The sequence below is a fragment of the Bubalus kerabau genome, chromosome 14 (genome assembly GCF_029407905.1).
Source record: "Bubalus kerabau isolate K-KA32 ecotype Philippines breed swamp buffalo chromosome 14, PCC_UOA_SB_1v2, whole genome shotgun sequence".
Taxonomy (NCBI): Eukaryota; Metazoa; Chordata; class Mammalia; order Artiodactyla; family Bovidae; genus Bubalus; species Bubalus kerabau.
Genome location: NC_073637.1, coordinates 10,240,027 through 10,267,695, shown reverse-complemented (window position 1 = coordinate 10,267,695; position 27,669 = coordinate 10,240,027). Strand labels below are relative to the sequence as shown.

General features: G+C 54.0%; 1 protein-coding gene across 1 annotated transcript in view; it reads right to left on the bottom strand.

The window, feature by feature from the left end:
- The window catches only part of NDRG1 (N-myc downstream regulated 1), a 56,608-nt gene extending 29,502 nt beyond the window's left edge, over positions 1-27,106 (bottom strand). Inside the window, exons 1-3 of the mRNA XM_055545719.1 lie at positions 26,981-27,106; positions 14,627-14,707; positions 10,706-10,741 (exon numbers count right to left, since the gene is read on the bottom strand). Coding sequence (XP_055401694.1) covers positions 10,706-10,741; positions 14,627-14,689 — 99 coding nt within the window. The 5' untranslated portion in view covers positions 14,690-14,707; positions 26,981-27,106. The remainder of the gene's footprint in view (positions 1-10,705; positions 10,742-14,626; positions 14,708-26,980) is intronic.
- Positions 27,107-27,669: the final 563 nt, after the last annotated feature.

Below are 27,669 nucleotides of genomic sequence, written 5' to 3'. Positions count from 1 at the left end.
CAGTGGGTGAAAGGGCGACGGCCCGGGAATTCAGTCCGAGTCTCCAAGGAGAACAGCCTCTCTTGGATTACAGAAAGAGGAAGAGGGGAATGAGGGCCATCCATGGAGCACAGGGAGGCCCGAGGGACTTCCCTGATGGTCCAGTGGATAAGAATCTGCCTGCCAAAGCAAGGGACGAGCGTTTGACCCCTAGTCCCAGAGGATCCCACATGCCAGGGGGCAGAGAAGCCCGGGTGCCAAAACTACAGAAGCCTACAGGGAAGAGCAGCCCCTGCCTGCCTCAACTGGAGAAAGCCTGCGTGCAGCCACGAACACCTAGCGCAACCAAAAACATAGGATCAGTTCAATTCAGCCACTCAGTCGTGTCCGAATCTTTGCGACTCCATGGACTGCAGCACGCCAGGCTTCCCTGTCCATCACCAACTCCTGGAATGTGCTCAAACTCATGTCCATCGAGTTGGTGATGCCATCCAGCCAATGATACATAAAACAAAAAAGATTCTAATACATCTCTTTTCAAAAACGTTTATAGTCAAACAGAATCCTTGGAGTTGGTTCTTGGACATGAGTGTGCCTTCTCTCCAGATTGCTGGACTCCTGAATAAAGCAACCTTTCCTTTTCAACCAATCCTTGTCTCTCAAGGATTGGCTTCTGAATGGCAAGCAGCCAAACACAGGGTGCCAAACCTGTGTTCCGTTAACAGCATCACAGCAGATTTTTTAAAATTGATTTATTGCTCTGTTGCTCTCCTACTCTCCCCAATATGCAGAAGTTAGAAACAAATTAATAAAAAAAATATAGCTTATGTAGTCACTAAAAAAAAAAAAAGATCCTAATACATCTTTAAAAAAAAAAAGTAGGAGGCATGCATGCTGGGTCTGAAGCAGTGACCGAGCGCGACAGTCATGACACCTCGGGGGCAGAGCTTCTGCCCCCATTGTTACCGATTAGAAGACTGAGCCCCTAGGAGGTCAGCGATGGGCTGAAGACACAGGGCTAGCAGAGGCAGAGCTGACCCGCACCCGCTCTGTCCGGGACACCTATTTATTCCTCAGGACCAGGAGATGGGCGTGTACACGAGGTCAGTCTGATGGCCTGGGCTGGACAGACCTGGCGAGCCGATCGGAGCCCCACCACGAGGCTGCTGCAGGCGAGGCGTTCCCGACCCCTCCACCAGGACAGCGTTCCCAGGAAACCCAGGAGGAGGGCAGAGGGGTTAAGCCTCACTTGGCGCTGACCCAGATGCGTGCCACCGCCATCTGTCACGCTCTGTCTCAGCGGCTTCCTCGGAAGTGAGGCTGGGGGCAGGCAGGGACGGGAAACGGTGGGTTGAGGATTTCGAAGCCTCTGAGTTCTGCCCACCTTCAGTCAGGGGGCAGGAAAACAAGAAGCAATTGTGTGCAAAGAAAGACATTCGTAAAAGGTCACCGTTTCCATTTTCCCTGTGAGTTGATCTGCTTCCAAGAGATGGGGGGGGGCAGAAATCAACTCCTCTACAGGTGGGAATCAGACCCCCTCCCCACCCCGGCAGGCCCAGCTCCACCAGACCGGTAGCTCCAGAGCAGGAGAGGGACCCCAGGAGACCCTCCAGCCCCCACCCCTCCTGCCCAGCCCCCTCCATCCCCTCCATCCCCAAGCCCTGCGGGTAACATCAGCTCATGGCCCGGAGATCCCTGGTGAGCACACAAACACAGATTCCCATGGAAACCACATCAAATCAAACCATCCAAATAACTAAAGATCCAGGTGGAAGGAATTAGAAAGAGCAAATCCACCAAGAGGGGCCAAAGGAAGTGACCCAGCCCCTGGGCGGGGGGAGCTACGAGCAGTGAGCTGAGGTCTGCCGCCCCCACCAGCTCGAGGGACTGAGTCAGGCTTTGCCGTCTAGCTTATCATTGTGTGACCCTAGGCAAATCCCTTACACCCTCTCTGACCTTGTCCCTTCAACAAGGATGCCAACAATACCTCTTGTAAAGGATTGTTTTGAGGGTTAAGTGAGATGATGCAGGAAAAGAGGTCAGCACAGTGCGTGACATACAGCTAGTGCTCGAGACATCAGCTCTTACAGCCCCCAAATAGAGGGACCACCTTTAAGACTATCGCAGTAGTACCCTCTGACCAGTTTCTTAACATCTCCACTCTGGTCTCTTACCTGCAAAGCAAAGGTCACTTCCCACCTTAGCAAGAAAGCCCTGAGACAATGGGCAGACACACCAATACCCCGCCTCAGGGGCTTTCCACAAAGCCTCCCCACCTGCAGCAGAAGGGGCAGGGCTGGATCAGTAAGCATCTGCCAGCTCTGATAGTCCCGGATTCTAGAATTCTAGCCAAAGAAAATAAACCAGAACTCAAAATACTTCCACTTTCCCCACTCATCAAATTTGCAAACACTACTGCTTAGGCTGATGCCAGACCCTTCTCTGCAGAGCCAGATCAAACCACTTCCTTCCTGCAGCCCCAGCACCCCAGGCCAGCAGCCTACCCAGCTCCACACTCTGAGGGCATCAAAGCCCCTCCAAGTGAAGGACAGAGCAGGATCTCAAGAACTGCTGGCAGAATATCACATGCCTGGCCGGGCACTCATCGACCTGCCCTAAAACAGCACCTGGGCCAGAACAAACTGCCCATTTAAGGTGACATCAGCCAGGATGAGATAAGGCCCAGATGCCATCAGCTCTGAAGGCTAAGCCGTCTTCTGAGACAGCAGTCATGAGGCTATTTCTCACTGAGGACCTTTGGGCTAACTGTATGTATTTTGATTCGTGCACACACACACACACAAAGTTCTTGACCACTTTGGGAAAGGAAATGAGTCGGCCCCCATTTAGCTAAAATGCTGAAGCACCAAATATTCCTCAAAAAATAACACTGGCTGCTTTGGGACACTCACAGTGAAGAAGAGCAGCCTCCTTCAACTCAACCTCCAAGAACTGCCCAGAAGGGACTCTATTCCATGAGCCTTAAGGACCAACTAAATGAACATGTAAAAGTGGACTGCCGTTGAGGCACATCGATGCTCCAGCCCTTACATCAGGTCCCTGTCCAGGGTTTAAACATAAACCCACGGGAGCACTGTTTGGATTAGCTACCTGGCCAGATCTTTTCTGATAAAAAATTGCAAAGGTAAACTGGAACCTAGTCCATAAAACATAGATTGGCCATTCTGGGGGTTAGTCCTGCAGTATATGTCCTGGTTGACAGAGTCGATCTGGGGCAGAGCTGGGTTCAATGGGGCCCCTTCACAGCTCTTGGCCATGGGAAAGCCTTGGTTTCCTCATCTGTCAGGCAGGCATGAGGGTGCAAGTCTCAAAAGATCCCAATAAAAGAACCTGGGAAGGCCTGGGCCTGGCCTGGCTCATCAGAGAAGCTGAAGCCCACTGCAGGCAGGAGCGCCCATGTGAATCTGAGGTCAGGGTGTGCAGGCGAGTCCCCGAGCTGGGACGCCCATCAGCTACCCTTGAGCAAGATGCTGTCAGTCTCTGCTCCTGGCGCTGTGAGCCGTAACGCGTCAGGACCCAGAGAACATCAGCCTTTAGAGTATGATGCATCTTCTAAAGGATGCCCTTCAGAAGTGACTCACACCCACGGTTTTAGAGACTGCTGGAAATCTGTGGGAAACCTTCATAAACATTGTGAGTCAACCGGATCCAGGAGCCAAATCCAAATGAATATAGTTTTATCCAAAGATCTTTTCGGAAGCAACCTTGACAAAGCGTCACTTGGTACTCAGATTTAGCTCAAATATTGTGGTTCATTGGTAAGGTGGGCTTCCCTGGTGGCCCAGTGGTAAAGAATCTGCCTGCCAATGCAGGAGACACAGGTTCAATCCCTGGGTCGGGAAGATCCCTTGGAGAAGGAAATGGCAACTCACTCCAGCATTCTTGCCTGGAGAATCCCATGGACGGAGGGACTTGGTGGGCTTCAGTCCATGGAGTCGCAGAGTCGGACACGACTCAGCGACTAAACAACAAATCGGTAAGGTGGAGTCTATCAGCAGCTTACAGCAAGAAGACTCAGAATCTGAGCCAGGGGGCCCTCTGCATGTGCTGTCGCCTCTGAACGGGTGATCCGTCCCTACTCTTCTGTCACGGGAGTCCACGTTTCCCTCAGGTCTCAGTCCAGGGTCACCTGCTCCAAAAGCCTTTCCCGACCCCTCAGCCGAAGTCCTCACCCCATCACGGCAGCCTGCGCCATCGTCCTCCAAGCCCCGACGGTAGCCCAATTTGTCATCTTGCTCAATGGATCACAGGTGCCCCACTCCACCCCACCTCGGCTTCTAAGGACTCAGGAGGAGTGGCTGCAATCGCAGCTTTATCCCCAATCCCCCTACACCGTGACCTCAGGCAAGTGACTGAATCTCTGTGCACTCAGGCTGTCCATCTGTCAGAGGCAGACAGGGTTCGTGGCGAGCAGCAGGAACGCCAACGGGCAGCTCACTCAGAATGGTGCTGAGCAATATACTCCTTTAGAACGGACTTCCCTGGAAATGGGGTCACTGCCTGTCACACTCGCCCCTGTATCCCCAGTGCCGAAGACGATGCCAGGCACAAAGCAGGCGTTTGTGAAAGGGACAAAGGCAAGCACAGTCAGAAAAATGCTTCCAGCTCCCAGGAGAGCTCTGGGATCCAGTGGGAGGGCTCGGCCCAGGCTGATGACCCTCATCCTGCCTCCCCGGCCCCTTGCCCAGGCTTTCGTCCTCTGCAGTATTCAGGTCCTCACTCTGCTGATGTCCAGAGGATCATCCCCAACACCCTGCCCTAGCCACCCTCAGGTCCACCGGTGCAGACGAGTGGGCCCCACCCTTGTTCTCCACTGTGCCTCCCTCCTGTGCCAGGGACAGAAGCAAGTGGCAGAGCTCTGCAAACGGTCACGAGTGACACAAAAGCGACGAATTATCTTCATGGGGAACAGATAAACTACGTCTTCGAGGTTCCTCCCATGACCAAAATTTTAGAAATCTATGGCCCGCAAAGAGATCAAACCAGTCCCTCCTAAAGGAAATCAACCCTAAATATTCATTGAAAAGACTGATGCTGAAACTGAAGCTCCAATATTTTGACCATCTGATGCAAAGAGCCGACTCACTGGAAAAGACCCCGATGCTGGGAAAAGACTGAGGGCAGGAGGGGAAGGTGTCGACAGAGGATGAGATGGTTGGATGACATCATTGACTCAATGGACCTGAGTTTGAGCAAACTCCAGGAGATAGTGAAGGACAGGGAAGCCTGGCGTGCTGCACTCCATGGGGTCGCAATGAGTCAGACACCACTTAGCGACTGAACAACAAACACAATGACCAGAGGACCCAATCATTTCACTTTTGGGTACATATGCAAAAGGACTGAAAGCAGAGTCATGAACAGATGCTGGACACCCGTGTTCCCAGCAGCACTAATCACGACACCCGAAGGATGGAAGCAGCCCAAATGTCCACTGGTGGATAAGAGGATAAGCAAGATGCAGCCTGGACATAAAACAGAGCAGTAGACTCAGGCTTAAAAAGGGATGGTGTGCTGACACTGGCTACAGCGTGGATGAAACGTGAGGACGTTACGTTAAGGAAAACAAGCTAATCCTGCACGATGCCCCTTATGTGAGGTACTGAGAGCAGTTAAACTCCTAGAAACAGGAAGCAGAATGCCGGCTGTCAGAGGATGCGGGGAGGGGAATGGGGAATTAGTACTTCATGGGGACAGAGTTACAGTTTTGCAAGATGGAAAGAGTTCTGGGGACTTCCCTGGTGGTTCAGGGGCTAAGACTCCACACTCCACGCTCCCAATACAGGGGGCCTGGGCTTGATACCTGATCGGGGAACTAGACCCCGTGTCACAACTAGGAGTTTGCATGCTGCAACTAAGACCCAGCATAGCCAAAGTCCATGGGATTTTCCAGGCAAGAATACTGGATGGGTTGCCATTTCCTCGTCCAGGGGATCTTCCAGACCCAGGGATCGAACCAACATCTGCTGCATCTTAAACAAATAAATATTTAAGAAAAAAAAGATGGAAAGAGTTCTGGGGGTTGCCAAGGGGTAGGAGGTGGGGAGAGGGATGGATTGGGAGTTTAGGGTGAGTAGATGTATATGATTGTGTGTGTAATGGATAAACAGCAAGGTCCTACCGTATACCGTATAGGCAACTATATTCAGTATCTTGAGCTAAAGCATAATGGAGAGGGAAAGAAAGTGAAAGTCACTAAGTCGTGTCTGACTCTTTGTGACCCCAAGGACGATACAGTTCATGGAATCCTCCAGGCCAGAATACTGGAGTGGGTAGCCTTTCCCTTCTCCAGGGGATCTTCCTGATCCAGGGATCAAACCCATGTCTGCTTCATTGCAGGCAGATTCTTTACCAGCTAAGTCACCAGGGAAGCCCAAGAATACTGGAGTGGGTTGCCATTTCCTCCTCCAGGGGATCGTCCCAACTGTGCATCTCCTGAATCTCCTGTATTATAGGAGGAGTCTTTGCAGCTAAGCCATGGGAGAACCCCTATGTTACATATGTATTTCAACACAAAAAATCAGTTGGAAAAACTGGGTGTGTTATTGGGCCAACACTGACTGGGAAACATCACACCAGGTTCCTCTACACAAGTTGGAGTTTTGGTCCCCATGTGGCAGATGGGGAAACTGAGGCCTGAGGGAGGTGAAGCATCTTGCTCTGGGCCAGGCAGCCAGGAATGGGCAAACCTGGCTCTTGAATACGCCGAGTCTGGGTGACTCTGTGGCCTTGACCCTGGGGGAGACGGACATCACAAGGCTGCTGCAGGAAGACAAAACCACAGACCTGATGGCTGCTTCCTGCGGAAGATGGGGACAGGGACAAGGGCTGACATTTCAGTGGCAGAGAAAGTAGATTCGTCTCCCTGCCCAGGGCCCCGCCCAGCCCAGCCCAGCCCGGAATGATCAGCCAGATCCTGGGACTGTCGCTCCAGCCCCACGGCCCTCGGAGCCCACCAGATAACCCGGGCTACGGCTGCCATAGCTGTTGCGTCTTTCCAGTCCTTCCGCCCTGGGACCCTATTTTCACAATGGTGGGAAATGGCCGGACGAGGATCCGATGTCATCCCTGTTAGCTCCCCCACGGCACAGCACTGCACAAGTGATTCCCCTCTCTCTGTCCTTCAGTTTCTCCTGCTGTAGGAGGGTCTGGATGAGCTAAACCTGGGACGCCTGGAGGCAGTCTATCTACCTCCCACTGTCCCCGGTGCCCCCACGTGCCCAGTGTCCTGAGACAGAGACCAGCAGACGGAGCTCTGGCCTGGGGATGGGACAGACAGAGACCTCGGCCTGTGGACCACACAGTAAGAGCACAAGCTCCCTCTCTGCTTAGACAGATTTGGGAGTGATGCCCAGTCCCACCCTCTAGCCTCAGTTTCTCCATCTGAGTGATGGGGGTAATGGCACTTCTGCTTATGCTACTGTGGAGATGTTAAGTGAGATACTGGCTGGGGAGCCCTTAGCAGAGGGCCCGGCTCACAGGAAGCATCGCTAAGCCAGCAGCATCAGGTGACGCGGAACAGGAGGCTCTCAAAGCTGGGAGAGAGAAGGCCCGGGGTCTGGTGCCACCTCCCTCTCACTGCAGGGGGACCTCTGCCAAGTGACTTCCCAGCCCCGATTCTCTTCTTGAACCAGCCCAGTAAAGAGCATGACCGGAGGCCATGTCCTTCCGCTCCTTGAGGACCAAGGTCTGTGTACTGGGTGCTGAAGCAGCCACTGAAGTGAGGGGTTCAGGTCCCCCCACCCTCTGATGGCCTAGAAGGCCAGGGAGCTGATAGTCTGAGTCACAGTGGGAAGAGGAACCAGACACAGCGGGTGATGGTGGGGGTGGGTGAATAGCCTTTGTCCCAGGGCCTGAGTTACTCACAGCCTCCACTCCTGGCTCAAGTCTCAGACCCTAGGGAGCAGCCCCACCCATCCCAGGGCCCACTCTCTGTTCCTCTGCACAAAAGGTGGGCTGAGCCCACCAGGTGGCCTGGCTTCCAGCTCTAGAGAGGCTGCAGATTCAGCCAAGACCACCCCGCTGACGTTCCCACCTGCAATGACCCCAGAGGAGAAAGTGTGTCTGGAGGTCTGATCACGTTTCCTCCTGTTCCCCAGGGACCTGTGCTGGAAGGAGCTGGTGGCTCAGGAGGTCCCCAGACCTCAGAGTCTAATGATCACCTCTATACATCCATCCATGCCTGTAACCTGCGTTCTTGCAGAGAGCATGGCCTCTGCTTCCTGAGCAGTAAACACAGCCCTGAACAGCACTGGAGTCTGAGTTACATCCAGGAGAGAGGGGAATGTGAAATCCGGGGGGCCTCCTTGGCTGTGTGACTTGGAGGCACTGCTCATCTGTAATAAGACGATAGCAGAACCCCCCTGCCCCCACCAGGGCTCTTATGAAGAGTAAGTGGACATATTTGATTAAATAAGGGCAGGGTGCTTAGAACAGTGCCTGGCACACTGCTGCTGCTGCTGCTAAGTCGCTTCAGTCGTGTCCGACTCTGTGCGACCCCATAGACAGCAGCCCACCAGGCTCCCCCGTCCCTGGGATTCTCTAGGCAAGAACAGTGGAGTGGGTTGCCATTTCCTTCTCCAATGCATGAAAGTGAAAAGTGAAAGTGAAGTTGCTCAGTCGCGTCCGAGTCTTAGCGACCCCATGGACTGCAGCCTACCAGGCTCCTCCGTCCATGGGATTTTCCAGGCAAGAGTACTGGAGTGGGGTGCCATCGCCTGGCACACAGTTAGGACTCAAAAGCGTCCATTCTTACAGTTGTGTTACAGATGCCGGGTAACAGGCTCAGAAGTTCCGAGTAACTTGCTCAAAGGCACATACCTTGAAAAGGTCAGCTAGAATTAAATCCGGTTGACCTGACTCAAAAAGGGTAGGGGGAAAGATGCTTTTGTTCAGGATGCCACGATGTCTCAGCTGCAGCCTGACCATGGCAAGTCTCACTGTCTGGGTGGCTCAGTTTCTTCATTCATAAAATGGGGAGATGCCAGCCCTGGTCTGGGCGCATCCACTGCAGAGGTACTGAGAGGCTGGGACAGCACCGATTCTGTAAACCCAGGCTGATGAGTCAGGGAAGTGCTCCTGAAGGATGCGAGGGTGTCTCTAGACTCAGCTGCTTTTAACCACAAACTCCTAGGGTGGAAACGACCTGTCCCGGCCCAAGCTGTCCCTGTGGCCTGCCCCAGACACCCGTTGACAGCGAGAGAGGCTCGAGGGCCCCAGGCTGGAAGGACCTCCCTCAGGCAGGGAGCTTCCCTGCCAGCTCACGAAGCCCCCTTCAAGCCAAGCCGGTGCCCCTCTGAAGTAAATGGATATGGTGGCTGCTAACTGCTGCTCAGGCCCCCTGCTCACGGCCCTGACACAGACGCTACCAGGAGGCTGCGAAAGCAGGTTTCACGGTCAAACTGCAAAGAGCACAGCGCTAGCTGTGCCACCATGGACTGGCACCTAACCCTGAGCCTCAGCTCCCTAAACTTAAAGAGTGAAGACAGCGGCCCGGGCTGTCTAATGCTACTGGGGTTCAGTGGGCTGTGCCTGCGGAGATCAGGGGCCACGTCTGCCTGGGTGTCCAGGGCCTGGTGTACAACGATAGTGCAATTGGTGTGTTCTGAACAGGGCAATATAACACAGTGGGATGTGTTGGCCTCAGAGGACAAATGGCTGAACAGAAACCAACACCTCGGGTACCCCAGGATTTCCCAGGGCCCGGGGTCAGGGTGGGCTGCAGGAACAGCCAGGATGACCTGTAAACACACTAAAGCCCACGCACCTCACCTGTGCTCTTTGCATTCGCCTCCCTGACTTCACACCAGCCAGTGTTTCCAACCCCACTCCCTCTTTCCCCTTCCTTCCAAACACAATGCCAAGATACACAGCCTCTGATGGATGGCAGGCCAATCACTGAAATACAAGATTCAGGAGGACCAGTAGCTCTTTATGGGGGAGGAAGGAGGTGAACGGTATGATGGAGTCACAGGACTCAGGATGGGGCGGAAGCCGGGGTACCCATGTGATGGGCAAGCAGAGGGCCAGGTGAGCATGCCAGCCTATGCCCGGCCTGTATGAGGCCTGGTCTTCTCTGGGAAGCCCACATGACCTGAATGTGCTCAGGCTTCTGGCCCCACCCCCAGGGCCTGGCACATTGTGGGGGCCCACACAGCTTTGGAATAAGGAGTCCAAGACTCACATTCCCTGAGATTCTGACCCACCCCTCAGCCAAGAGAGGTCAATCCCCTCTCCTGAAAGCTTGTTACTGGACAAACCTCTAGAGGCACCCCCCCAATCTTGCTCCCATGCCAAACCGGAGCAAAGAGGAAGCTGGAAGACCACAGAGAAGCTAGTTTCACTTTCCCATGTGGAGCCAAGAACATCAAACCTTTGCTTCCCCCATCCCCTCGCATCACAGGGTCCCAAGCCCACCCAACGTCTCGCCATTTCCTGTGCACATGCCTCCCAGCTCTGCCCAGTTCTGCAGGGTCAAAGGGGCTGCTGGATCTCTGTCCGGCTTTCACAGAGGCTAACTGGCTCCTGCTTCCTTGGTCAGAACTCAAACCCACTTCTCTCTGGGGAGAAGGAGCTGAGTGCAGGGAATCGGCTTCCATCTCTCCCCTTAGCCCTAACGTCTGAACACGGATCTAACCCGTGGAAGAAAGGGGAAAGAAGAAGACAGAAAAGGCGAGGGGGAAGGGAAGCCACATCTTCTACTTGCCTGAACATCAAACTCCTGCAGGAGGCCGGTGATGGTCTGTGGAGAGACAAGAGAGATGGTCAGTTTCATCACTTTCCCAGGGCAGAGAAGTAATGTCCGAACACACAGACCTCTGCATGCCCTGAAGTCTATCATATCAACCCTAGGTCCTTTGTGGAGCCTATTTCTTTCCAGAGAGACTGTTTATCTCAAAGAATAGCAGTCCAACTAAAAAGCAGACACAGTAGATGGATTCCTCTTTGACTAGCGCCTTGGTAAAAAAGATCTGAAGGTCTAAGCTAACCACAACTGCCTATAAACTGGTCTCTGTCTCCACTCATGTGCTACACTTTTAAAGCCTCGAACTTGATCGTGTCACTGTCCTGACATTTCTTCCATGGCAGCCCACCATCTGGATTAAAATCTATCTCTCATGGGAGGAGAACAGAGCATTCCCCGCCATCCAACAATCCTGACTGTCCAGCTCAAATTCCACCTTTCACCAGAGTTAGTGGCAGGCCTGGCCCAGGAAGATGGGAAAAGGGCTCTCATCCCCCGGGTAGCAGTGAAAGTACAGGTCAAAGTTGGGGCTGGAATTGCCCTCGGCCAACACTGGCACCCTCTCCTCCCAGCTCAGGATGGAGTTCAAACACCTCCTGAAAGCTGAGCCCAGCTGGATCCACTACCACCCACCATGAAAGAAGACGGCTCAGCAGAGCAAAAGGAAAAAGAGGTGCTGGAAAGGGGAAGGGGACCCCTTTGAACAGCCAGGGGCTGGGAGTTAAAATTGTAACACCCAACTGCTGAAGGAGATTAAAGTAAGGGGCAGGATGGGGGGTGGGCATGAGACTCAAGAAGGAGATGATATATGTATGATTATGACTGATTTACATTGTTGTATGGCAGAAACCAACACAACATTGTAAAGCAATTTTCTTCCAATTAAAAAAAAAAAATATATATATATATATATCAATAGCTTCAAATCTCCTGGGGCTGGGGTTAAGAACAGAGGGAGTGTGATAAATTCAAGTGGAAGCAAATGGCGGCCAACATAGTTTGTGTATGTGTGTGTATGTGTGCGTGTGTATTGACAGGAGAGAGTAGAAAAGTTGCTTAGTACAACCCTAACCTTCACAATTTTAACAAGAGTGCAGCAGTCATTCAGATTGAGGATGGACATCAGCAAACCTAATTAAAAACACTTTGCTCAGTCAGTCTAAGGAAATGAAGGGCTTACTTCCATTTAAACCTGGAAAGAAAAGGCCAGTATCTACTTAGAGACAGACTGACATGTAACTTGGAGTTAATAACCTCCTAGATGTTTATTTCAGAAATAAGATTTTCCAAGGGTAGCACTAAGCCGCCTAAAAACGTATAAACGCGGTGTGTAAACATGCATGTACCCTTGGACTCAGCGATGCCACATGGGGAATTTATCTAAGACCTGCACGTGTATGAAATGACGAACATGCAGGATCCAAAGAGTCTATGAATACCTGCAGCTCTGCTGGGAACAGTAACGTGGCCCCAGGGGTCCACATACAGGGCTCTGGTCAAACAAACGTGGTGGAGGACTGTGATGCTGGAAAGACAGAAGCAAGTGCCCTATGGACTGGTGTTGGAAAGGTCTCCAACATAGGTGATTAAATAAACAACGCAAATGTGGTATACTATTGCACGTGGTTTTTCAAAGCGGGAGGGATAAGAATATGTTATTATGGGGCTTCCCTGATGGCTCAGTGGTAAAGAATCCACCTGCCTGTGCAGGTGATACAGGTTAGATCCCTGGTCCTGGAGGGCCCCACATGCCTTAGAGCTGCTAAGCCCGTCACCCCAACTACTGAGCCCGTGCTCTAGCCCAGGAGCCACAGCTACTGAAACCATGTGCCCGAGAGCCCCTGCTCTGCAACGAGAAGCCACTGCAGTGAGAAGCCCACACCGCAACTAGAGAAAAGCCCAGGCAGCAGCAATGAACGAGCACAGCCAAAAATAAATCAGATAAATAAACAAAATTATTTTTAAAAGATGCTAATATGTATTTGCATCACCTGGGAGTTTTTCTGTTTCTTTTTTTCTTTTTTTCCAAGACTGTGTCAAAGATGCAGACAGAAGAGGAAATGGATTTGAAGCATACATAGTGAACAGTATCAGAGTTGGCCAACTATGGGCCTCTACCTTCCTCCACCTTCTTTTTGTAAATAAAGTTTTATTAGAACAAAGTAAGCCCACTGGCTTCCATACTGCCTAGGGCAGCTTCCAGGCTGTAACTGTAAAACTGAGTAGTTACAACAGAGACCATGGGTCTTCAAAGCCTAAGACACCCTCCAATTCATCCTTTACAGAAGACGTCTGCAGACCCCTCCCGTGGGAATGATATGGAGGATTCTGCAGCTTCCCCTGGTCTGGCTTCTAATCCTATACAATTGACCTTGGGAAATTCTCTTCCCATCAAAATGAGTTTCCATTATCTATATAATGGAAAATAGAAAGATGAGTCTCACCTTCATTAAGAAAAGTCCATGACATACACACACTACTATATTTAAAATGGATAACCAAGAAGGCCTGTATAATACATGGAACTCTGCTCAATGTTACGTAGCCGCCTGGATTGGAGGGGAGTTTGGGGGAGAATGGATACATGGAAATGTGTGACTGAGTTTCTTCGCTGTTGGCCTGAAACTATCACAACATTGTTAATCAGCTATACCCTAATACAAAATAAAAAGCTAAAAAGAGAAAAGTCCACGAAATAATGGACCTAAGACAGAGCAGCCACGTGCAGTCATAAAGGAATTAAATGAATAAGTCCATTTACCAGTGGTAGCTGGCCTGAGTTTGGCTCCATGCCCCACACTTTGTAACCATGTGACCGACAGAGGACAAATTAACCTCCAGGAAACCCAGCTTCCTCTTCTGTAAAATGGGAACAATCACAGAACCTAGTGTCTAATCAGCCACAGCCTTATCCTTTAATTTAGCAGGAAATAACCTATGAAGTATGATTAGTCCAGAAACCCACATGCAGGGCGGGGCTGGTGTATGTTAATTATTCCTTTGGAAAGCATTTAGTTGACCTCAAAGTAACCCCACTTTTGAACCCAAGCTTTACATTTTACAAAAGGTGTCTCAGCACAGGCAGTCACAAAACTCAGTGAGAACTGGGATGTGAATGTGGTTTAAAAATACAGTGTCAACCATGAAAACGAAAAGGTTTCTCACACCCATCCACAGCCAGTCCAGGACGGATCATGCCAGGCTAGGCTATACGGCAGGGGAGTCTGCTTCCAACAAGGAGGTCTTGTTGACTTGAAAGGTTTGGCCAAAAAAAGAGGGTGGTGATTGCAGCAACATGAGAACACAAGAATAGCTGGCCCCTTCAAACTGCGCCATGTGAGTGAGCCCCTCCGTCCTCACCCTGGCCCCATGACACTAGTCCTAGGGTCACTGGTTTTTAAAGTTGGGGACCTGGAGCATGCAGAGGTTGAAGGATCGCCAGTGGTCACGGAGAAGCAGAGGGTCGCAGGCAGGACCTGAACCCAGGCAGCCTGGTCCCTTAGCCACTAAGCTGGGGCACAGCCGCTGGACAACGGGCTTCAGGGGCAGGTTTAGAACCACAGGATGTTAAAGGTGGAGGTGCTTGGAGGAACTCTGGTCCAGTGCCCCTCTCATTACAAATGAGATTGGTGAGGACAGAAAGGCCAGAGGTGGGCGAGGCAACTTAGCCCTTGCCAGCCAAGCGGGGGCCTGAACTAGAACCTCCTGGCCTTTTGCAACTGGACAAGGTGACCTGTGGAAACCAGGAAGCAGTGGACATGTGCATATGTGTACATGTGTATGCACACATGTGTGCATGGATGCGTGTTCCTACTGTGCACACACATACGTCCATATACGAGTGGGGATGGGAGGGGGTGTATCCAGGTCTTCTCCACTCACCTCCCCTTTCTCCACCAAAGGCTTCACCTCAGCGAGGTCCACGTCCTGCAGCTCCCGAGACATGTCCTTGATGTCACGCACCTGCACAGAGACAGAGGCCATGGGGTCAGCAATTCCGGGTGCTAGGTGTTTCCAGACAGAAGCAAAACTGAGGCCAGGGAGGAAGCCTTCACTCCCCAGACCAGCAGTTTCTACCTCCCGCCCACCACCCCGACCCAGTCTTGCCCCTGGGGATGGAGGGAAGTCTGTTTCCTGGGACAGGAAACTGAGGCTTTTGGACAGCTCAGTCGGTAAAGACTCTGCCTGCAATGTGGAAGACTCAAGTTCAATCCCTGGGTCAGGAAGATCCCCTGGAGGAGGAAATGGCCACCCACTCCAATATTCTTGCCTGAGAATCCCACGGATAGAGGAGTCTGACAAGGCTACAGTCCATGGGGTCGCGAGAGGTAGACACAACTTAGCCACTAAACCACCATGGCACTCAAAACCAGGCCCTGACACCCAGGCCAGGCCCACCCACCACACCAAGGACAGATGTTTGTCTCTGCACTTTAGAAGGAGACCCACGTCGCTGCCACATCCTGAAGTCAGACAGCCCCAGCTTGACAAGCAAAAGGGGACAGAAGGTCCCGGAGACCGGCCACGGCGAGGCATGGCACTGGCTCCCTCCTCCTTCATCCCCACACCAGTGGGATATCCCCAACAGAGGGACAGCCACAGAGACAGCCCCATGTTCATCTCTGGACAGGGTACTCTGCTCCCTGCTAGGGTGGGGTGGGGGGAGCGGGCAGGAGAAGGGACGATCTCAAGCCAAGATGAGAGGACCGAGCATTTGAGAAGACTTTGAAAGAAAAAAGATCTTTAAGGCACAAAGCACTTGATGAGCCAGAGCGGGGGCAGGAAAGCAGGGGTGGGGGGCCGGGGTCGGGGCAGAGATCGGGGTGGGCCAGAAGGGGCCCCCCGGGATCTGATGCCGGGCCAGCTGCAGGAGAACTACAAGGGCAAGACGGAGTGGAGTTCCAGCAGTGGAAATGCCGCCGCAACTGACCTCCCTGGGGACTGAGGCTTGGGGGGTGACAGGTCCTGAGCACACTCCCTCCTGGGGGGCTCAATCAGGGACCTGGAGGCATCAGTATTTCTTCTTAGGGGTGAAGAGTCAAGCTGAGAGTCTGAAGCTCCCCCCGCCCAGGACTGGGATGAGGTGCAATGAACTCAGAAGGAGGGGTAGGTGCTGCGGGCAGAGCTGAAGAGATGGGAGTGAAGGAGTAAGTGACGGGAGACCAGGGACCCCCACCAGGTCACAGACCCAGACATTCTGAATCAGGAATTGGGTGAAAACATGCTAGTTTCCGGAGTGGGGACCTCGCCCCAAACTCTTCATGGCTCCACAGATGTAACAGCCAGACAGAGAGCACAGGTCTCTGAACTTCTCAATTTCAGCTCCTCTGAGGACCCAGCTCCCTGAACCCAGAGGAACCCTCCTTGTAAAACACCTCTCAGGGGTCAGCGGGCGACAGAGCGGGGCCGCCCCACACGCTGCCCCCATGCCAGCACGTGGTGCTCTGTGGGCAGATCCCCTGGGACGCTCTGGTCTGGGGCCCCCGTAGATAACCAGCCCCACAAGAATGTCTTTATGCAGCCTCTGGAGTCTAGGCTCCAGAACATTCTGAAAACAAAGTCGGTTTTATATTTGCGAGGATTCCTGGGCAGCTGCCAGCTCGGAGGCAGGAGGCATGAAAAGCCAAGGTCTGCCGGCCTTGCTAACTCAGCGTGTTCACAGTCCCGAGACCCTGGCTGTGGGACACCTCGCCTACACAGGCCGGGGAGCATTCCAGAAGCTCACGGCTCTGGCAATGCTAAGAGCTTGTCACAGGGGCTCCTTCAGAACCCAGGGGTGAAGTCAGGGTCTCTGGCTATCCCTGGGCCTCCGTCCCCACCTGCCAGCTCCCCAGGACAGGTAGGTAGCCTACCTGGCTCATTCCCTTCCCTCCGTGTAGCCCCTAGCATCACAACAGACAGAATGAACAGACAGATGCACAGCTTTTATGCAGCTTCACAGCAACTGATCACTCAGTCGTGTCCGACTCCTGCAATCCCATGGACTGTCACCTGCCAGGTTCCCCTGTCCCTGGAATTCTCCAGGCAAGAATACAGGAGCGGGTTGCCCCTTCCTCCTCCAGGGGGATCTTCCCAACCCAGAGATTGAACCTACATCTGATCTCCTGCAGTGGCAGGCAGATTCTTTTCCACTGCGCCACCTGGGAGGCCCATGTTTCTGTCTACATTCACTCTTATGTAGTTTAGTAAACCACAGGAGTGAAATGCCTTGAAAACAGGTCCACATGTATTTCAGGCTGCAGCTCAGCCCAGCGTGGTCAGGTCACCTTGGCTAGCTTGACTCCAGTGTGATCCCACTGGAGGATCAGCCTTCACCTGCCCTCTCACCCTCCCTCAGAACCAGAAAGAGTTCAGGTCCAGCTTTCCTGGCTTTCCAAACATGCTCCCGGAGAAATCCCTTTACCCCACACCTTCTTTTCCTCCTAGAACTCAGCTTCCCAGACCCCAGGAGACAGTGGCTTGAAAACTGGTGAATCCCCCTTAAACATCAGTATTTGAGAACTGCTCCTTTTTGGAAGCTGGAGGAGACCTCAGGGAGCCCCACCCTTCATGTGCTCAGGGCCCTGGGGAGACTCAGAGAGGAGCTCACAGAGGACTACCACAGTGTTTGTCCAGACGAGGGTGCTTCTGTCCCCCCATCTGGCGAGGTCCGGAGACATTCTTGATCGGCACGACTGGGAGATGTTACTAGCATCCAGCTGATGCAGACCAGGGCGGCTGCTGACCACCCCATGGGGGCACAGGGCACCCCCACAGCAGAATTATCTGGCCCCAGGAGTGAAGCGGCTGAAACGCCCTGGGCCCAGACCAAGCAGCCAGTGAGAACCCCAGGGCTCTCAAGTCTGCAGGGAGACCAGATAAAGCAGAGAACACTCCAGGTTTTCCTTGTCCCTGGGGGGAGGGGGTGGGTAGGAGGTGCGGTTCCCGCAGGCCCGGGGCAGCCTGTAGCTTATAACTGTAACTGGACACATCCCGACAAGTGAGCTCAGCCAGGACCTCCAGCCAGGTTACTGCCTGCGATTCCCAAGACCACACAAACGGGCTGTAGAAGGTGCACCTTGAGCCCCGGGCCCCCCACACCCCCCAGCCCCCTCTCTGAGCTAGGATGCTCTCAATCCATCTCGGCAGACTTAGGCCCCTTGAGGCCAGCCCTTAACCCTGTCTCTGTTGCATCCAGCAATAAACTTTGCAAACTTTTGTCTCAGAAGCTGTGGGTCTAAAGGAAACCTTATAAGGAAGTTCAATATATAAAACTGTTTTTGAGAAGAAAGCTGACATGTTTTAGATGAAGCCAGGGACACCTCGTGTTCCCCCTCCCTGTCGTCTGCCCCCACGAGGCAAGACCAGCCCTCAGGGCCCTTCTGAGCTCCAGGAAGCATGTGCAGTAGGAAGGTTTACTCGGAGGTGGTTTTCCTGCACAGCAGTTGTATGTGCCAGACACTGAGTGGATCGAGAAAGGACTTATCACAGCTCTGTGATGAGACCCAACTATGTGACAAGTCAGGCGTAGACAGGAGGTGACCTGGTTTGGGTGCCAGGGCTGGTGCCCTGCCCTGTCCCCTTCAGGCTCCACTGAAAGGGTGCCCACACCTGGGGTCACCCCCTGCAGCCAACCTGCAGCCCCACTGGGCTCAACAAGCTCTCTCCCTGGGTTTGAGGCCAAGCGCCAGATGCCAAGCCTGCCCTTCTCCACCGCCTCCTGCAAAGTCCCAGCGCAGGACGTAGGGCTGCAGAGGGCCCAGGTTGCAGGTGGCAGTCCTGCAGCGGGCCACGCCACACCGGGCAGGGTGGTGGGAGCCTGGGTGTCTGACTCCAGCCCCCTACGCCATCCTGTAGGGTGGGCTCTGTCTCAGCACAGAGGGAAGCCACTCCACACAGGAAATGAGGTCGGGACAGGTCTCCTGCCAAAACCCCACTCAGTGCACACAGCAGGGCTCCCGGTCACAACGCCAGCTGCCAGACTAGTTTATACCACTTCTTCCTTTCCCACCTGCCTGCCCAGAAGGAATTCTGAGAAAATCAATATTGCAGAAGTGAAAGGCAGCCAGGAGTTAGTGGGGAGGTGGGGGGAGATCTGAGGGTCATACCTGAACATTACCATTGATTGGCTCTGCGATCTAACCTCTGCGCCTCAGTCTGCTCATCTGTAAAATGGGCATAACAACTCCTGCTCCCGGCGAGTAGTGGGGGGCCTTCAATGCAACCATGGCACACAGAATCGGGCAAACAGCTGCTTCATTAATCAGTGCACTTCCCTGGTTGCCTCAGAGACCCAGGGCCATCTGTGGGGACACGGTCTGTATTTTAAACATTCTTAGTCCCCGAGTGGCCCAGCAAGGAGGGGACACAGAAAAAAGGTTCAGCGGGTGTCACATGGGTTTCCAGCAATCAGACCCAATGCGCCACCACTCGGGTCAATGAGTAACAAAGGCCCAAGGGGCAGGGGCAGGTGGGGGGGTGGGGGGCGGTGCAGGCAAATACCTTTCCAGTTCAATGGACCCAGGAGCCAGTCAGCAATGAGCTGAACTCCATGGGTTCCAGCAAAGCCAAGACAGATTTGCTCGGAGGAGCGAAGAAGGTGACCTCGGGGACTGGGAAGGCAGTGAGCGAAGGCATTTCAGGCCATGAGGCCACATGAGAGCTGTTAGCCGGTCACCCTGAGAGCAAGGGGACAGACAGCGCCTGGGATTCTCACAAGCCCTGATGGAGCAGCGGGAACACTGTTTAGGAGCTGGCGCGTGGGAACCCTACCCCTCCTGCCACATGACTGTTCCCAAGCCATTCATCCCCTCCCTGGGCCTCGGCTTCCCATCTACAAAATATGTGGCAAGTGTTCTACAGACACCATTGTTCTTGTTTAGTCGCTAAGTTGTGTCCAGCTGTTTGTGGCCTGCCAGGCTCCTCTGTCCATGGAATTCTCCAGGCAAGAATACCAGAGCAGGTTGCCATTTCCTTCCCCAGAGGATCTTCCTGACCCAGGGATCGAACCTGTGTCTCCTGCGTTGGCAGGCGGATTCTTTACTGCTCAGCCACCTGAGAAGCCCTCTATGCACATCACATAGTCCCCAAAACTCAGGACGGATGGGAGCCCAGGCAGGAAGGTGCTGCATGCAGACAAAAGGGAGGTGCCCCCTGGGGTGCTATGAGAGCCTCTTGCAGCATGGCTCTGCTCAGGTCATCTGCCCTGGGAACCTGGAGGACCCTCTTCTCCCAGCCGGGACCTCCTCCTAGTCCCTAAGACTGGAGTCCTCCACCAGCTCTGGCATTCCTCCAACAAGCCACCTGGAGGGGGCATTTGCCCTTCCTCTTTGGCAAATTCTGCTGGGCCCCTAAAGCCCCTCCGAGGCGGGGGCGGGGGGCATCAAGCACAGAAACACCCAGAGTATGCTCCGGGAGCCCCCAGCCTCACCCACCCTCCACAGACACAGACGCTGACAGCGACAAGAACTTCAGGTGCCTCCGAGGCTCCAGACTCCATCTCCCCTTTGAGCTTTCCAGTAGCCCTAGAAGGTGGACCCCATCATGTCACCATTCGACGGGGAAATGGAGGTACAGAGAGATTAAGAAACGGACCTCAAGTCACCAAGCATCAAGATGGCACAGTTTTAAAAAAACGTTAAAGGGGACCGTTGACCATGAACCCAGCTTGCTCTAAACAGACACACATACTGAGTGCCCAGCCCCAGGCAGGAGGTTCTAAGGACGGGCCCCATGTTCCCGGGAGACTTCTCCCGTGTGGATCAGCTGGCGGAGTCACGTGTTTCTCTCGCCACCATACACAGCCCCCTTGAGTCACCACCAGAGGCCCAGGCTGCGGGCAAAGTCCACATCTTAGACATTCTCCCTTCACAACATGCAGAAGGGATCCGCCATATTCAATACTTCAGAAAAAAGGTTCATTGCATTATTCTATTTGTTCCTGGAGGAGGTCCCTGGGAGAATGTGGATTGGATCACCTCAGCTTATGAGTGGGTAATCTGAGGCTCAAAAGCCAAGGCCTGTGTGACTTCCTAAAGGCCTAGACTCCATCCTTTGGAGTGAGTGCAGGTGGGCAGGGCAGGGACAGGCAGACCACAGCCCCCCAGAGTCCTCCAGTGAAGCAGAGAGAGAGGGGAACCAGGAACGAATGTTGATAAGCTTGCATCGATTGTTACTGTCAGCCACTGGCCCAGATTTTGTCCCCTCCAGAACACGCCTGGTTTCCAAGCCACGTGAAAGCAGTGTTTTTTCCAGCACACTGGGCTCTTTATAGAACAGAATTTAAAAGGCGGGCAGGGGATCAATGGACGCTGCTGATGTTCGCCATAACATCCTCTCCGAGTACAGTCAACTCCAGAAGGTTTGAGAGAACAGTGCCCTGTCTGCATTAACCTCCAGAAAGGTAGCCTTGGGGTACGCCTTGCCTCCCCGCACCTTGCTACGGACATGTCCTTTGGTCCTTTCTTTGCCAAAGAGATTCTGAAATCAAGCTACCAGGCAGGCCATGGGTTCTCGTGATGTTTTCTGGACCTTCTGAAACCCAAGCCTTCGAGCAGGGTGAAGAAGTTGATGGCCTCTCAATGTTTTTCTTATGTAATCAACCTAGTAAACAGTAATGGCAGGACTCACTGGACCTTCTAGAAAGTTCCCCAGTTGAGGGGAAGGGAGGTAGAAAACAGGGCTTTCAAAAGTCTATAAAATGAAAAAAAACGATCAGACAATCAGAATTCCTTCAGGAGGCCCTGGGTGCTTCTGCTTGGAGGCTGAACCTCAGCAGCATCCTACAGACTGTCTGATATTGAAAGACTAAAAAAGAAATCACTAAAGAGAAGGCACCCCCCCCAGCTGCATCCATTCCCTGGGTACCAGGCTGGAGACCAAAGGCAACTTCTCTGTCTTGGGCCAGAGCACAGAACTAGCAAGAAAGTCTGGGACACAATAGCAGGAAGAGGGAGGGGCCTGCACGTGGTCCTCACCCCACCCGCTTCTCCATAGCACGACCCAGGACCTTCCTGTCGGTTCTCCGTGGAGGCCTGGCAGCCCAGCCACCTGTCTGGCAGAGAGAAGACCAGACCGTCTGCGGGGACGCGCACGATAACGGAAGTCTAAAGGAGGATGCTGGGTGGGTGAGAGGCTTTTTCTGTGAATCTGCAAGACAAACACGAGCAGCACTGGAAGGTCTGTGAGATAATGTGTGGAAGGCACACAGATGGAGCCAGCGTTAGCACGGGACGTGGAGGCAGATTCCTCCTACACAACCCTTTGTCCCCGAGATGGGACAACTGCCACACTGAAAGAATCTTTCCCCGAATTGGTCTTGCTGCTCCTACCCTCTGGATGACCTTCCGATCTTTCCTACACAAGAGGGCCCGCGGTTATTTCCTTAGTAAATGGAGGTATCCTTTGGACCTACATTGCTTCCCTGGTGGCTCAGACAATATAGAATCTGCCTGCAATGCAGGAGACCTGAGTTCGATCTCTGGGTCGGGAAGATTCCCTGGAGAAGGGAGTGGCCACCCACTCCAGTATTCTTGCCTGGAGAATCCGAGGGACAGGGGAGCCTGGTGGGCTGCCGTCTATGGGGTCACAAAGAGTCGGACACGACTGAAGCGACTATGCTACTACTACTTGAACCAATATTAACTGATTGCCTACTAAGTGCACTCTCGGGTCTACCGGAAAAGGGTAATTAGGCAGACACAACCTAGAATGATCCAAGAAGGGCACCCAACCCAGTCGGCCTGCCTGGAGGGGGAAGTCAGGGAGGGCTTACTGGAGAAAGCAGGCAAGTTCAATGATTAACAAGAAGAGCGGAGGAGGGGGAGGGTTCCCAGCTAAGAGTCCTCAGAATTACCTACCTCTTCGGAATGACTCTCACACTCACATTCAGAGAGGGCTGCCCAGAACCTTCTCAAAGCCAATAGGTGGAGTTGGGGGTAAAGATGGGAGAACAGAATGGAGCCCTGTTCTTCCTTAAAAAAGGTCCCCATCCACCTCTTTAAGCAGAGCAGTACATGGGCATATCGTTTATATGTACAGAGCTTTCCACAGGTTTAAGGAGAAAAAAAAAAATTTATAAAACAAAAGATGAATCCCCCAGACTGCTAAGGAGTCCCACTTCCTACCCCCTCAGTTGGAGGAATGCCTCTGCTGGACTGGAAATGCCTGGAGACGGAGCCCAGGTGGGCAGGTCTTCGGTAAATATACGGTATAAAGATCAGGACTGGGTGGAAGAGAGACCTGTGTGTGGATCCACACTCTGTAATCGAGTCTATTCGGCAGCGCCAAGTCAGGGTGCCAGGGTTGCCAGGTCTCTTCTCACAGGGTGTCTGCCCTGGAGCACTGGGGTCCGCACACTCACGATCAGGGCCCCCTACTCCTCCCGCACACCCTGCTCCAACAAGCCTGGACTGGCCAAGCAGGGGTCAAGAGAGTGTCCAGGGAATTGACCTCCGCCAGCTCCACAGCAGAGACGGCCAACCTGCCTGTGTCTGTCTCCAAACTTAAAGAGAAAGAAAGGGCAGGGCTGGGCCCAGACTGAGATCAGGGAGTCAGGAAGGGCTTCCTGAAATGAAGCCAAGAAACCAAGTCCAGGTTCCAAAGATGGATAGAGGAGGGCCTGGGCAGCCTCAAAGGATAATGCTGCAGCGAATGGTCCATGGTGGCCCACCGGGAACGGAGCCCCATCACTTGATTCTGGACAAGCAAGGGACCTGCTCAAGCCTCAGTCTTCTGATCTGAGAAATAGCAAGGATGTCTCCTGTCTCAAAGGAACAAGGAGATGCCTTGAAATCACAAGGCACTTTAACCAAATAAAAGCTATTTACTCCAGACCCTGGAGATATGAGGAATGTGGCCCCCCTCTTTCTTTTGCTCTCCCCCAGCCATCATTCTGGAGCAAATATCCTCCTCTCTGGCAGTACAATCTAGCCCAATCCAGCCCAGAAAGCGCTGAAACAATGCAGATCCCTCGCCCATCCCAGACCTACCAGGCCTGGAAATCTGCATTTCAGACAAAGTTCCATTATATTTTATGCAATCTGCATAAGCCTAGCTTTCTGTAAAAACTTCAAGAAGCAAAACATGAATCCAGCATTTGCAGGCCTTCCCCGGGCAATGCCTTGAGAATGCCATTTGTGGAAATGATTGACCGCAAGTTGCCTCATCGTGGCCTCACGGGCAAGTACTGTCCTCAACTCTTGCCGTAGATTAACTCAATTAATATTTACACGTCCCGGTGAAACAGTATCTGTTACTCTCATTTTTCAGGGGGGGAAACTGAGGCCAGAGCTCTGGCTGGCCTCTCTGCTCTTCTCACTCAAGCCTTTTTGCAGTCACCCCAACATGCCATCATGAAAAAAGAACAAAGGCTTTCAGGTCTGATGCTCTGGGTTCTCAGCCTGCCCCTCCCACTTCCAGTCACAGAGCCCCCAAGCAAGTCCCTTAAACATTCCTGGCCTTGGTTTTCCCATCCATTCAATGGAGCCAAGACAGCATAGGGAGAGCTCTCGTGAGGATGAGAGGGGCTGTGGGATATAGCTGCTGATTCGGAGAGAGAGAAAGGTCCTGTCTCTTCCCAGCCCCCTCTGCCTGAGTCAGGGCCCCTCCCTGCTAGAATCTTAGATGCTGAGTCATCATCCTGGCTTCCCTTCTGAAGCACAGGGCCTTTTGAGTCACGCTTTGGATAGGATTCTCTGGATCCCAAGGAAGAACTGCAGCTTCAGGCCATCAGAAAAACACAATGAGATCTTTCTTCCCCATCTGTGCTGAGGCCGCTCATGCCAGGAGATTTCAGTGCACTGAGGGCAGGGGACGTGTGTGTCTGGGGGGCAGGGCGGGGAGGGCTTTGTTCACATCTGGGGTCCAACCTGGGCAGCCCAAATCTGGGCCACCACCACTCAGCAGGGCTGCAGCCCTTTCTCACTACGCTGATTCTGCTCCTGTCTCAAGAACTCCTGATTCAGACTGAAAATCAACTGACTCATCAATCACCCACATTCTGTCTGGAAAGTTTCCCCGCCAGAAACTCAGTGAGGATCCAACTCATTTTCTGACAGCAGAAAATACATCTCTCAAGACTGAGATTCCTGGTTCACCACCTTCCATCACAGCCCAGAAACTCACGCTGACTTCCAGGCGTGGCTCCTCCTCGGCAAGTCATTCCCTGCCTTTCGGTCTCAGTTTCCATCTGTAAACTGGGCAGAAGTTGGACCAGGAACTTGTGTGAATTTTTAATTTCTCCAAATTACTAAACCAACAGAGAGCAAGCCTGGATTTGCTTCTCAGGAAAAGAGACCCCAAAAGATTCTCCAAGGTCTCCTTGGAAAGCGCAGTCACATGCTATCACTAAAAATTTAACTGCCTATGGGATCACAGAGGAATGGGGCCATTCAGTTGATTCAGTGTCTGTATTTGATCTCCTCCCAAGGGCCTGGCCCTGGGCCAGGTGCCAGGTGCCAAAGCGAGGCAGGCGAGGCCTTCCTTCTCTGAGAGGAGTGACAATGATGAGAGACAAAGTGCCACAGAGCTACCAAGTCCCGGGTCTGGGGATATCCAGCTTCGCTCCTGACTCCAGAGCACTGTCCCTTTAAAGGTATCCTATCACTTCCTGACCATCCCTGTGTCCCCTCCTCCCCTGACCCCCACCCTGAGTCACCCCAACAGTTACCACCACAGAGGGCTGGGGTCTGCAGCCTTGTCTGCATTTCTGTCCTGGCTGGGGAACCCCTTGAAGCCAGGTGCGGGGGCTTGCACTCTCTGTACCTTGCTTATTTCAGTTCACCTTTGTGAAACTCAGTCAAGATTCCAGCATTTCTATCCAGGAGGAAGCTGGGCTGGAAGGTCTGCCTTGGGACTGCATTTTTCATGGCAAGAACACACTCTGTGTTTAGATATTCTGTTCTTTAGGAGGTGAAGTATGGCTGATGGCTTTAGCCTGCCTGGCCACTGGCTGAACTCTCTCTGAATCTTTCATCTTTCCCAGTAACTCAAAGGAACCAAACAAACTCAAGTGCCCAGGACATTTGGGAAGAAGAGATGGTCTGGGCACAAGACAATCGCGCCCTCCCCAACCAGGTTTGCCTCCCCTACCAGCTGCCGGGCACCTCCCCCACACAGGCCACAAGTCGGTGCTGCCCCCGACCTAGAGGGATGTCTGACAGCAGAGGCGACAGGCGGGCGAGTGGGGGAGGTGGAGCGGAGCAAGGCAAATAGCCACTAAATCCCAGCTTCAGCCACTAATGCGACCCAAGCGGTGACAGCGCGTTTCCCCCGGAGCCCACCACGGTGCACACGCCCTGACCCCGGCTGAATCCGAGACCGCGGCGGATCTCCCAGGAAGGGCCGAGCAAATCCAGCTGTTCTCCTCCCCCCGGAGGGCAGGAGAGAGAAGGGAAGCTGGGGAGAGTGGGCGGAGGCGAAAATGACGCCACTCGAAGCCCTAGCCAGCGCAGAGCGGCCAGATGCCACACGACCCCTCTGGTCCAGGCCACCGCTTACGCGCCGCCACAGCGCCCACCCCGGGCCACCTCGGGGGGCGACCCTGCCCAGCAACGCTGGCCAACCCTCGCTCCCGCGAGTGTCGCACGCGCTGGAACACTAGGACCCTTCCCCAACACACACACGCGCGCGCGCGCACACACACAAGCGTGCTCCACCCCGACTTCCAGGCTGAATGGGCCCCCGCCCCTCAGACACACACTGGTTGGGGGCAGAGTCTGGGAAACAGACACACCCGCGTCCCCTTCTCGAGCCTCGTCCCTAGCGCCGCTCACTCCTAGCCATCTCCTTTCTACAGGCGCACTCAATCCTTCCTTCCCCAGACACCCCACTCCAGGGACACACCCCACCTCCACCCTCAAACACACACACACTCCTGGTATCGCCTCCTCCCACGTCCAGCGCGCCCTCCGGCCCGGGGCGCCCGTGTGAGCCCGGAGGGCCTTGGGAATCAGCGATCAAGGTGTTGGGGGCTCTCCACCCTCTACCCCGATCCTCAGGATCCCACTTCCTCAGCTAGGGGAAAGGTGAACCCGGACCTTTTTTTCCCTCTTGAGGCCGAATCAAACACCCCCACTCCAGTAGTGCTCGCACCCCCAAAGCCCCTCCTGGCGTTCACCCACGGGCCACCGGGAGACCGAGCACTTGCAGCTCCGGGAGTAGGGGAGGGCTGGCCACAAAGGGCGGTCCAGCAGAGGCAGGAGCACCCATAGGCGACCGATCCCACCCCTCCTGGCGGGAAGAGGGCGTCGGGCTTACCTAAGGACGAGGGAGAAAAGCGAAAAGGACCCGGAGCTAGGCTGGAGGCGCCCAGAGGGAGCGAGGAGAGCGGCGAAGAGAGGAGTGAGCTCCACAGCCGGAGCTGGGAGCCAGGCGAGGTTTGTTTATGCCCGGGAGGAAGGCGATTTTATAGGCGCCGCGGCCCCGCCCCCCGAGCCTCGCTCCGCCCAGCCCCCGGGCCCCCTCGCCGCAGGGACACACCCCTCGCCGCTCCCTCCTCCCGGGCGCTCCTCCCGCTCCCTTGGGCGAGCCTGGCCCTGCTGGGGCAGCGCGCGGGGGGCGCCAGCCCGAGCCACCGCCTGTTGCGCAAGCCCGCGTGGAGGCAAGGCGGGGAGCGGCCCTCCGGATCCCGGCGGCCGTTCCGCAGCGCTGTCCCTTTCCTCGTCCGGAAGGCCGGGGCCTGGGCGTGTGCAGCGGGCGTGTGTGCACTGGGGATCCATTTGGGCGCGGGTGCGTGTGCTTGGGCGCGCTCGCGCGTGTGCGTGTGGACTTCCGTGTGTCTCTGTGTGACCGAGTGGCCCCCGTCTCCATCTCAGAGTTTCTTCTTCCGAGTACCCTTGCGCCACGCCTGGACTTCCCTTAGGAGCGACTCCAGGTCTTAGATCCCAAGTCCCGAATAAGCTGCCTCCTTGGCTTCTTGGAGACCTTCTCCCTGCGATTCTCGCCCC